Source organism: Zonotrichia albicollis, chromosome 9 (assembly GCF_047830755.1).
Source record: "Zonotrichia albicollis isolate bZonAlb1 chromosome 9, bZonAlb1.hap1, whole genome shotgun sequence".
NCBI classification, from domain to species: Eukaryota; Metazoa; Chordata; class Aves; order Passeriformes; family Passerellidae; genus Zonotrichia; species Zonotrichia albicollis.
The window spans coordinates 14918051-14930337 of record NC_133827.1 but is presented as its reverse complement, the minus strand read 5'-3'; the positions used below and the strand labels follow the sequence as shown (position 1 = coordinate 14930337).

The following is a 12287-nucleotide window of genomic DNA, read 5'->3' as shown; positions in this document are numbered from 1 at the left end:
AGCTTACAATGCAACTGAATTAGAGACAGAAAAACTAATAATAGTATTAACAGCCATGAGAGAAATGCAAAAAATCCCTGTCTTCAGTGGGACCAAAGAGGAAGAACTTAAAATAGGAGTGAGCCAAGAAAGATAATGAAGGGAAGTGGAGATTAGCAGATGGGAGGCAAATGTTGAATAAACACCTTGCCAAGAAAATGCTAGAAGGCATACATGGAACAACACATTGGGGTACACAAGTGCTAAGTGATCAGTTTCTAAAGGATTGGGGTTACATAGGAATTTTCAGAATAGCTAAACAAGTAACTGAACGGCGTGCGATATGACAACAAGTGAATAAGAAAATCATGAGGAAAACACCCAGAGGAAGGCAAGAACTAGCCTTAAGGCCCTTCCAAAACATCCAAGTAGACTTCACTGAGCTTCTCCAGGTACAACAGCGTAAGTTTTTGCCAGTGATAGTAGATCATTTGACTCATTGGGTAGAGGTGGTACCCAACGTGAAAGCCCGTGCCAATGCTGTGAGTAAAACACTTCTGGAACCAATTATTCCCCAATATGGGATGGTAAATGGGATTGATTCAGACCGGGGAACTCATTTCACATCAAAGATATGAAAATCAAGGCCCTTTGGTTGTATTTTGATAAGGTCTTAATAAGGTCTAAAAACCATTTAAATTTTTGAAAGTGAAAATGATTTGTCACATGGGGTTAGGGAATGTCAGGAAAGGTTGTCCACACTGGGTCAGCTCCAAGGTACAACTTGTCTGACCTAGCCAGACCTCCTTAGGAATGGCCCTACATCAATACCAAGCACAGAATGCTGCAATCACCTTTTCTCAAAAGAGAACAGTAATAAAACACAGCCTTTAAAATAGGATTACACATTACTTAGAAGCTCATTGAAATATTTCTCCATAACAGTAAAAGGAAAACTTCCTGATGAATAGGACAAGACCAGAGGGAAATCAAGGCAGAGCCATGGTTTTTCAGGACTTGCTTGATCCTAATGACCCCTATGGTGCATTTGGAGCTGAGCCCTGGAACCTCAGGGCCTGAGAGGAGATTGCACAAACCTTTCCAGGAGTCAAAGTCAGTGGAAAACGCCAAAGTGTCTCAAGGCATGAATGGGTCCCACTGAGGTCTATCCCAGCACAGGATCCTCATGGACTCTGTGGAAGAAAGAATTGGAGGCCAGGATTGCAGAAAAAACTTCTCAGAGATTCAGTGTAGAAAGGAAAATTCAAAGTACCTTAAAAACCTTGAGTATCTCAAAGTATTAATGAGCCCCATTGAGTGTCAGTACAAAGCTCTCAAGGGACTCATTAAAGCAGATAATTGGGGCCATGATTGCACAAACCTCTCACAGAGTCTGTATCAAAAGGGAAACACCAAGTACCTTAAAATGACTGAAGTACCCCGAAGCATTAAAGCATTAATGAGCCCCAGTGAGTGTTGTTACTCACAAAGCCTCTCCAGGGACTAATTACAGCAGATAATTGGAGGCCATGATTGCACAAACTCTAAGAGACCTCAAGGCAAAAGCCAAACCCAAAGTCCTTTGAAAAACCTGCAGTTCCTGGGAGCATTCAGGAGCTCCCAGACTCCCCAGGGACTCCTTCCTGCAGATCCTTGAGGCCACTGGGATGTGGGCTAGGGGGGGATGCTGAGGGCAGGACAAGGGGCTGACAGTGCCCAGCCTGGCTGGGGCTGTGCCAGGAGGCCCCAGGGTCTCAGGACAAGGTGTCTCCTCACAGCCCTTGGTGGCACAGACCCTGCTGTGCCCCAGGGCACCAAGACTTGGCTTCTCTTTGTCCCCACCTGTCATCACTGCCTCCAGTTCTCTGCTCTGCCTGGGGTCTGGGGACACTTTCTCAGTCATGTCCCTCACTGGGACCCATTAAAAGTCCAAGAAACTTTGAAGTTCAATTCTGCCTTGGAGTTCTGAAGAGGTTTCTTCAGCTCCCTCTCAGGGACTGATGTTCAGGGCCTGAGCATAAAGCCCCAGAGGCTCATTAAAGTCCTTCTGCTGTGTCTGTGCTGCTGAGCTGGGCTGGGCTCCTGGCACAGAGGCAGCTCCTGGTAACCAAGAAAAGCTTCAAAAGCACATTTCTCTTTATGAGCAGCTCTTCTGCCAGCCCAGCAGGGCTGGGGCACTGCTTGCAGCCATCCCGGGCACAGCACAGAGGCACAGAGAGCTTCAATCCTTCAGGGCTGGGAAGGTGCTGAGAAGTGCTTGGAGCAGAATCACTGCCAGCCCTTGGCACAGGAACCTCTGGCTGCAGGACAATGCAGTTGCAGCTCCTGGAGCCATCTCCTCAAGCTGGAACATCGCAATGCTTACAGACCCTGTGAGTACATTCTCTGATTGTCTCTTGTGCAGAGCAGCCAGGGGTGCCCAGGGCTGTCCTGCAGAGCAGGGTCCTGCAGCCCAGGGCGCTGTGCTGGGCAGGGACTCTGCTGCCTGCCAGGGACAGCTCTCAGCCAGCCCTGGCAGCTGCTCCCAGCACTGAGGGACAAGATCTGGGTGGGAGGAGAGAGCTGGTAGGGCTTGGAAGTGTTCTCCTTGTGTGGGGAGGATGCTGCATTGTTCAGGGCTGCTCTTAGCATGGCATTTAACTGCAGCACATTTCCAAGTACATTTTACAGGGAGCACAGCAAGGCAGAGGCTGCATAGAAGGGAAAATCCTGCTTTTTTAATATACTGCTCTGGGTTGCCTGGATGGAGCCTATAGATTTTCATCTCTCAGTTCTGAATGGAATAATAAAAACATTTTGTCTCAGATCTGAATAAAGCAGGCGGTGACAGAAATCTGCACAGGGCCCCTTTGAGGCAGCATCAGTGTCACTTTTCCAGCCTCCTCAGGGTTGCTCTGACAATCCTATCAGAGCCTGCAGAGCCAGAGCTGCCCCTGGGCAGTGCCTGAGCTGGGAGGGGTCTGCAGGGCAGAGCTGAGCCCCCAGGGCTGGGCTGGGCTCTGGCAGCACTGGCAGGGTCCAGCCCTGGGCACAGGGAAGCAGCTGCTGGCAGGGGCAGCTCCAGGCAGCAGAGCCCTGGGCAGGTAGTGGGGAGAAAGTGCCCCCAGGCTGTGCTGGGATATTTAAAGTCCTCTCCAAACCCAAGTATTCCATGATTACTTTTCCTACAGGTCCCCATGACAAGACAGCTCAAATGTCCAACAGCAGCTCCATCAGCCATTTCCTCCTGCTGGCATTGGCAGACACACGGCAGCTACAGCTCCTGCACTTCTGCCTCTTGCTGGGCATCTCCCTGGCTGCCCTCCTGGGCAATGGCCTTATCATCAGCGCCGTAGCCTGCGGCCACCTCCTGCACACGCCCATGTTCTTCTTCCTGCTCAACCTGGCCCTCACAGACCTGGGCTCCATCTGCACCACTCTCCCCAAAGCCATGCACAATTCCCTCTGGAACACCAGCACCATCTCCTACTCAGGATGTGCTGCACAGCTATTTCTGATTTACTTCTTCCTTGGAACAGAGTTTTTACTCCTGACCGTCATGTGCTACGACCGCTACGTGTCCATCTGCAAACCCCTGCACTACGGGACCCTCCTGGGCAGCAGAGCTTGTGCCCACATGGCAGCAGCTGCCTGGGCCAGTTCCTTTCTCTATTCGCTGCTGCACACAGCCAATACATTTTCCTTGCCCCTGTGCCATGGCAGTGTCCTGGGCCAGTTCTTCTGTGAAATCCCCCAGATCCTCAAGCTCTCCTGCTCAAATTCCTCACTCAGGGAACTGGGGCTAATTGCAGTTAGTGCCTGCTTGCTATTTGGTTGTTTTATGTTCATTGTTTTCTCCTATTTGCAGATCTTCAGGGTCGTGCTGAGGATCCCCTCTGAGCAGGGACGGCACAAAGCCTTTTCCACCTGCCTCCCTCACCTGGCTGTGGTCTCCCTGTTCATCAGCACTGTCATGTTTGCTCACTTGAAGCCTCCCTCCCTCTCCTCCCCATCCCTGGATCTGGCTGTGTCAGTTCTGTATTCAGTGGTTCCTCCAGCCCTGAACCCCCTCATCTACAGCCTGAGGAACCAGGAGCTCAAGGCTGCTGTGAGGAGACTAATTACTGGGTACTTTCAGGAACATTAAACTGCTGGTCAATTTCTGCAAATCACTTGTAATAAAACTAGATTTGATACTTCTTGTTGGTTTCATTTTGGAGATTTTTTTCCTTTGTTTTAGTTTTTCCATTCTGTCCACAAAGAAGCATCATTGCTTGTGCCGTTTCTCATTTTGTTTCTCTCCACCTTCCCTGTGGCCACAGACTTTGTCAATGGGGGACTGCACTCTTTGTGTATTTAAAGGAAGTAAAGGATGTCCCAGCAAAGTTTTCTGCAGAGATGCCCTTTTGTTGCCTTCTCTGGAGCTGCAGCAGCAATGTCTGTGTGCAGAGCTGGGGGCAGATCAGTGCTGGCACATCAGCCCTGGTCCTGCTGGCCACACCATTCCTGAGCCAGGCCAGGAGCCACTGGCCTTCTTGGCCACCTGGTCACGCTGATGGCTCATGTCCAGCCTGCTGTCCATCTGTCCCTGCAGGTCCCTTTCTGCCTGGCTGCTGTTCAGCCACTCCATCCCCAGCCTATAGCACTGGGGCCAAATTGCAGGGCCTGGTACTTGGATTTTTTAAACCTGAAATTGCTGGATTCAGCCCCTCAATCCAGCCTGTCCAGGTCTCTCTGCAAAGCCTTTCTATGCTCCCACAGATCAACACTCACATCCAGCTTGGTGTCATCTGCAAAGATGTCCTAGGTTCCAGGGGCCCCTCAGTGTCACAATGGCCTCTTGGTTATACAAGGCCCTGCACTGTCACACTGTTCTCCTTGTGTCCATGAGACCATGCAGAGCAACAATGGTCTCCTTGGTTCTGTGGGGCCCCAAAATGTGACAATGGACTCCTTGGTTCCATGGGGCTTCACATGTTCTTGTTGGTGCTGCAGTTTCACAGAGGCCCCTTGGTTCCATGAGGCCCCAGTGTCACAATGGCCCCATGGGTACATGAGGTCCCACACTGTCACTGGAGACAGAGACCCACATGGTCTCTGTAGTTCCACAAGTCCCCTCAGTGTCACAGTGGACTCCTTGTTTCCATGAGGCCACACAGTGTCACAACGTTCTTCCAGATCCCCTGAGGCCCCCTCGTGTCACAGTGGCCCCTTGGTGGTGCAGGATCCTGCAGTGTCACAATGTCCCCTCGGTTTCATGAGGCCCCACAGTGTCAGAATGGCCCCTTGATTCCACTGGGCCCCGGAGTCTCCCAATGGTCTCCTTGGTTTCCTAGTGTCAAAATGGTGAAACCCCTTGGTTACACAAGGCCCTGCAGTGTCACAATGGCCTCTGTGGTTCCACAAGGTCCCAGAGTGTCACCATGCACTGCCTGGCTCCATTTGGCCCCAGAGCACAACAGTGCTGGTTCTATGGGGTTGCACGGTGTCACCATGGTCCTCTTAGTTCCATGAGGCCTTGCAGTGTCACAATGGCCCCAGAGTGTCCCAATCATCACAGAGTGACAGAATCAAATAGGCTGGATAAGACCTTTAGGATCATCAAGTCCAACCAATGCCCTAATACAGCCTTGTCACCCAGACCATGGTGCTAAGTGACACTGGAGAGGGACAGTGACTCTGACACCTCCCCCTGGCCAGCGCATTTCAATTCTCACTCACCCTTTCTGTGAATAACTTCTTCCTATTGTCCAGCCTGAACCTCCCCTGGTGCCGCTTAAGGCTGTGTCTTCTTGTCCTGCCCTCCAGCAGATCCCCACTCACACCCAGCTTGGTGCCACCTGCAATTTGTGAATGGTGGACTCGATCCCCTCACCCAGATCATCAGTGAAGATATTAAACAGGACTGGGCCCAGCACAGACCCCTGGGGAAACCACCAGTGCCTGGACACCAGCTGGGTGCAGCACCATCCCCACCACTCTCTGGGCCCAGCCTCCAGCCAGCTGTTAAATCTCCCAGTGAGGAGGGAAACTGCCCAAGCTGTGGGCTGCAGCTTTTCCAGGGAATGGTGTCAGAGACAGTGTCAAAGGCTTTGCTGAAGTCCAGGTACACAACATCCACAGCCTTTCCTGCATCCACAGGCGGGTCACCAGGTCATAAAAGGAGACCAGGTTGATCAGGCAGGACCTGCCACTCCTAAATCCACGCTGGCTGGCTCTGACCCCTTGGCCATCCTGTGGGTGCCCTGTGATGGCACTCAGGGTGATCTGTTCCATAACCTTGCCGGGCACCCAGGTCAGGCTGACAGGCCTGGAGGTCTCCAGATCCTCCTTCCAGCCCTTCTTGGGGATGGGCTCACACTGGCATCTCCAGTCCTCTGGGAGCTCCCTGCTGTGCCAGCACTGATGGTAAATGATGGAGCGCAGCCTGGGGAGCTCATCAACAGCTCCCTCATTGCCTTAGGATGGATCCCATCCAATCCCATACACTTGTGAGCATTTGAGTATCTCAGCTGGTCACCCACTGCTTCCTCCTGGATTCCAGGGACTGTTCCGCTCCCTGTGCCCATCTACCAGCTCAGGAGAACACTTGTCCTGAGGATATCCTCTCCTAATATTGAAAATTGAGACAAACAAGGTGTTAAGTAGCTCAGCCTTTTCCTTATCTTTGGTTACTATATTCTCCACTGCATCCAATAAAGAGTAGAGGTTCGCCTTGTCCCATGTTTTGCTATTAGTTTATTTATAGAAACATTTCCTATTCTTTTTCACAGAAGTGGCCAGGTTAAGTTCTAATTGAGCTTTCACATCTCAGCTTTTCATTCTGCATGACCTAACAACATCCTTAAACACTTCCTAAGTTGCCTGACGTTCTATCCAATGTTGATGCTTCCCGCTTAACATTACTTTCTTGAAATGTGTCCATCCTTCCTAGGCCCCATTTGTTTTTAAGGGCTGTTTCCCTTAAAAAATTCAGTACCTGATTTGGTATTCCCCAGATCTGCCTCCTAAACAGGCCAAAGTTTGCCCTTCCTAATTCCAGTGTAGAAGTTTTGATGCTGTCCCTCCTTCTTTCACAGAATATTGAAAACTTGATTATTTCATGGTCACTGTGCCCCAGGCAGCCTCTGAGCCCCACATTTGCCACCAGCCCTTCTCTGTTTGTGAACAGCAGCAGACAGAGCTTTCCTTGGCAGTGGGAGTTCTATCAAAAATTCAGTAAAACAGAAAACTCCTAAACCCCAGTGTAGCATTAAGAAGAAGCATTCTTTATTCAGCTGGATGCACGGGGGAGAGCTCCTCCCAAAGGCATGCATGCTGAGTACAGGAGAGTTTCTCTTTATTTTCTGTATTTTGCACACATATTCATTGGTTGTCCTGGACTAAACACACATGTGACAATTGTTTCCCGAATATCATTAACATATTTCCCCTCCCCTTCACCCATGTCCTGGGGTGGTCCCTGGTGGTCTTGGACCCCAATGTTCCCGTGGGCCTGGCTGAGCAGGCAGGACACTGAGGTTGCTGAACTTCCAGTTCCCCTTCTCCCACAATGGGCACCAGCTGGGTGCAGCACCATCCACAAGCACTGTATGGTTTCCACAGGCCTGGGGTTGTGGAAAGCTCCAGGTGTCACCTCACCTGGTGGAGACAAATTATCATCTGGTAACACGTGGTCACAGAGTGGATTGTGACATCACAGAGTGGGTTATGTGAGGTCATTGAGAGCTATGACATCATACACTGCCTCTGTGACATAACATAGCCAGCTGTGACATCACAGGGCAGAGGTCTGACATCACAGTGCAGACTATGACATCACGGAGTTGGCTGTGACATCATAGACCAGCTGTGTGACACTGGAGAATGGGCTGTGACATCACAGAGCAGGCTGTGACATCCCAGAGGGGCTGTGTCAGGTCACTGGGTTGGTCACTCTGCCCCAGGTCCCCCTCACAGTTTCTCCCAACAACTCCAATGCTGTCCATGCTCAGCAGGGTCTCTGTCCCCCAGGATCCCCCCAGCCTACCTGGAGCCACAGCCTCCACCAAAGGATGTTCCACAGGATCCACCCCAGAGCCTGACAGGGGACAAGGGGCCAGGGCTGTGTGACCAGGACAGCAAGGACTGGGATTATCCAGGTCACTGTGGCCTGGGTTGGGTTGCCCAGGGCAGGAAAGATGTCTGGCAGCTGGAGCAGGGTCTGGGAAAGGCCTCCAAGGTGGGGCTGGAGCCCTTGGGCTGTGGGCAGAGGCTGAGGGAGCTGGGCTGGTCCAGCCCGGAGCAGGGAAGGCTGAGGGGCTCCTCATGCCAGCCTGGCAGTGCCAGCCAGGAGGGGATGGAGAACACAGAGCCAGGCTCTTCACAGGGGGCTGGGGGGAGACAAAAGCCAATGGGTGGAAGGGGAAAGAGGGGAGATCAGCCAGGGCATGAGCAGATGAAATGAGTCAGGCCTGCTTTCAGCATTTCCTCAACACCAAGAGCAGCCTGACCTCCCTTCTCCATCCACTACTGATAGATTTGCAAATCAGGAATTGTTTGAGCTTTTATGTCCTCAGTCCAAAACAAGAATCCTGATAAAAGAACTTAATTGTGTTTATATCTATCACAGAACCACATTAGTCAAAAATTAATTTTAGTATGCAAACCAGTTGGGAACAGGGGACTCATCAGACATGCTGGGACATTGCACATAGCTCAGGGAAGAGTTTGTAGTTGTGTGATTGTTATTTTAATGGTGTAATTTTTATTAAGTTATATCCTGTTCAACTGTGGTCGGTTGGCTAGGTCCAGTGTGGGCTGGAGGGAGCTCAGATTTGCACAAGGCTGCTCTGAGTGCCAGGGCTTGGATGGGAAAAATGGTGGGGTGAGGGTAGGGACAGAGTCTGATTGATTGTCAGCCATGGAGGGTCTTGATTTTCATACCTATTCAAACTGGCTGAGGAGGTACTTGGATTCAGTGTCAATTGGAGATTGCACATATCGACTTATGAACAGGAAAAAATCCTAGACAGGACATAAAAAAGTTTTCTCATTGTATTTTTAAATATAATGCATTCACTTTGAACACACTACTAAAATCTGTCAAATTAACTGCAAAAAGATTTGAACACTTAATTCGAATTTTCCCCAAGGCTTGGCTTGTTAAGGTGTTCTAAATGTTAATGAGCCCTGGGCCACTGAATTCCTACACTGAGGCACTGAAGGCTGAACAAGTGGTTTGGAAAATTAAATCAAATTATTCCCTGAGGCTTGGCTTGTTAAGGTGTTCTGAATGTTAATGAGCCCTGGGACACTGAATTCCTGCACTGAAGAGCTGAAGGCTGAACAAGCCTCTGGAGCAGGAAAATTCAGCAGCAGCCTCCAAGGTGCTGAGGATGTCAGCAGCCCCCACTGAGGCCATCTCTGCCCAGAGACCGTGGGGAAATGGGCAGACAAGGAGAGCGTCCCTGGGGCTGGGGCAGCACAACTCAGAGGCACCAGCGGCTCCAGCTGGGAAATGGAGTGTGGAATGTGGTTGGGAAAGCCCTGCCTGGGCTGTGCCAAGCAGGACACACAAGCCCTGACTCCCAACCCCCAAAGAATTCTCTCAAGGAGACATTTAAAAGGAATTAAAATTGCTTGCTTGTACTCTGAGTTGGATGCACTGGAGAAATACCAAAAAGAGATTCTCAGGAGCTCAAAAGAGCAAACCAATCTTTACTGGTAATTTTAGAAAATCAGAGGAACTTTGAAAAAAGTTTAATGTGACATTTAATCAACAAAAAACACTTAGCAAAGCTTTAACTGGACCCATTCAACTTCAGAAACTCTATGCCTGTTCAATTTTAAGTTAATAAAATTTGCAAGAGGACAAAAACAGAAATAGACACAGAAAGAGAGAAAGACAAAAAAGATACCAAGGAGCACACACACAGCTACCAACTCTGAGATTCCAGCGGCATTCAAAAAGAAATTCCAAGAGGAGGTAGGGTCAGGATGTGTGCTTGCCTTGGGATCAGCCTTAAATAACCCTCGGTCTTCCTGGGCCCTTCCCACAGGTGGGGCTTGGGCTCATTTGGTCCCTCAGGAGCTGGGCTGTGGCTGCAGAGGTGGCTGTGGAGCATTGCCTGTGCTCTGCCAGGGACTGGCAGACACTGCTGGGCTGGAATAGAGGCTCTGGGGGGATTGGGGTTACAGGGCAGGGCAGGGCTGGGCTCACAGGGTAGGGCAAGGCTGGACCTGCCCCTTCCTCCCCCACATATGATGCCGAATTTTGCCCCAAAAGGCGAGAATAACTGCCTAAGAGACTCAAGTAAGTCAATATAGACAGGAGGTATTTTATTACGACGCGTCGGAGAAATCACAAAGGGATTTCTAGCTATCTCATAACAGAAGCAAGCTTTTATACAGTCTTGGGTGCAGGGTTACATCATATTCATAAGAGGCGTGGTGTGGGCGGAGAGTGGGCGGAGACATCTATTTTGAGGATTATTCATGGTGGTCCTTCGTTGCCTTCCTCATGGGCGAGGGTCTTCTGATGAGTCTTCCTCTTTAAACTTTTGAACTCTTATCCTAATATGGTCAATTCCCGGTGTACTTGGCTTGGTTCCCATGGCTTGGCACGGCTCTTAGGGTCAGTTTGACACTGGCACGGCTCTTAGGGTCAGTTTGACATTATTAGCTCTGATCATGCTTAGCTTGACAATTCCCTTATCCCTATCTCTATTTATTGTTTGCCCTGCTTACCAAACTTCAAACAGAAGGATCCACCAGGATTGCTTCTGGATTAATGAATAACCTACCATACAGCATTATCAATAATTCCAGGATTGCTTCCGGATTAATGAATAACCTACCATACAGCATCATAAGCAATTCCTGAGTGTGGATGGGGGCGAATCCCCTTGTACCTAACATGAGACCACCCGCCGGTGATATGGGATATGGCTCTAGTGTTAGGGGTCGCGTGAGTAGCTAATGGGATGGGAATGGGATAGGACTGCTCAGGGTTGATTTTCAGTCTGTGGCTCTGCCTAAGCATTTTGATAACAAAATTATGTTCTTGTGCAGTAGTAAAATGCTGATCGGATGGGCAGTTTGGGGCTTCATTTCCCCCCTTTTCTTATAACATACGAATTCTTTCGTCTAATTCTATTCCTATAGGGCGCTGATACGCTCGTACCATAGCCCAAATTATTTGAGTTCTTTTCATTATAATCCTTAGTCTCCACCACATGCAAATATTTGTGAAAGTTAACAGTAGCAGAGCTACAATTACTATTAGCATTGGGTGCACCAGGTAGTTGAAGACCTGTGTAGCTGTTGGGGAATATCCTGTAAAGATATCCCACCAATGATGCTGACCTACTTGTTCTACTTTGGTCAGGACATTCTTTATTTTCTCTGAATTATGTTCCACCTGCCATATCATTCGTTTAGTCGTTTGATTCACCTTTTGCATCAATTCCTTCACTTTAGGATGTGCGAGCATTGCTTTAAGAATTTCAATGTCCATCCCTATTTGTAATTTCGGTATCTCTTGATATAAGTTAAAATCTGCGTTAATTAGCTGTTGGGTAGTTATTGGGACAGTATAATGAAAATCACAACCTATTATCTTGGTAAAATTGCATGCACAAAAGTTAGTATTGTTAGTCTCTTCTTGGCAACCATCTATAGTGACGTTGTCACAAGCTGTCCTCACGCAAGCACACCCATTCCCTATATAGTAGACTTGTGACTGTGTTCTATTATGCGGAAGCATTTCAAAGGTGCATACACTATTCTCAGCATCCAAGCATAAATCTTCTGCTTCTACCACGGCGTTTTCGCAAACATAGCCTAACTGTCCCCTAGGAATACATGCTTCTGTGCTAATCGATTGCCACCTCTTTTTGGTATAATCATAACTAGCCCAGACGTTATGGTCTATTGGCTTGACAATGACACCCTGATGTATTGTCCCTAGAGTGAGGATGGGAAAGATAGCTCTTTCCTCTGCCGCACTGATGGTGAGGACATAGGCTTCAATATGTTCTTGTTGGGGTTCATAAGTGAAATTTACTAATTGCCACCAGGCTTGGTGGTCTTTCTCGAATTGTGTGGTGTGATTGTCCTTTAATATCGTTTCCCTTATTTCTTGAGGTAATATACCTGACGTTCCTTCTCTTATTATTCCTGCCGCTACTGATTGTACCCATTGTTGCGTTTGAGGGCATTGGATGGCGAGCGCAATGTCTTTGCTAAATTCCCCTGTATAATTAACAAGCTTCACAAAATCCTCTGCAGTATGGTTCGCTACCATGGTTAGTAATTTTACTACTAGCGATTGTGTTTCTGCTAATGTA

At 49.1% G+C, this 12287-nt stretch overlaps 2 protein-coding genes across 2 annotated transcripts in view; both read left to right on the top strand.

The window, feature by feature from the left end:
* Positions 1-12287, top strand: part of LOC141730043 (uncharacterized) — a 511185-nt gene that overhangs the window by 16295 nt on the left and 482603 nt on the right. The window lies entirely within an intron of this gene.
* LOC141730205 (olfactory receptor 14C36-like) lies at positions 3173-4105 on the top strand. The gene has a single exon (XM_074547634.1). The coding sequence runs from the start codon at positions 3173-3175 to the stop codon at positions 4103-4105; it is 933 nt and encodes a 310-aa protein (XP_074403735.1).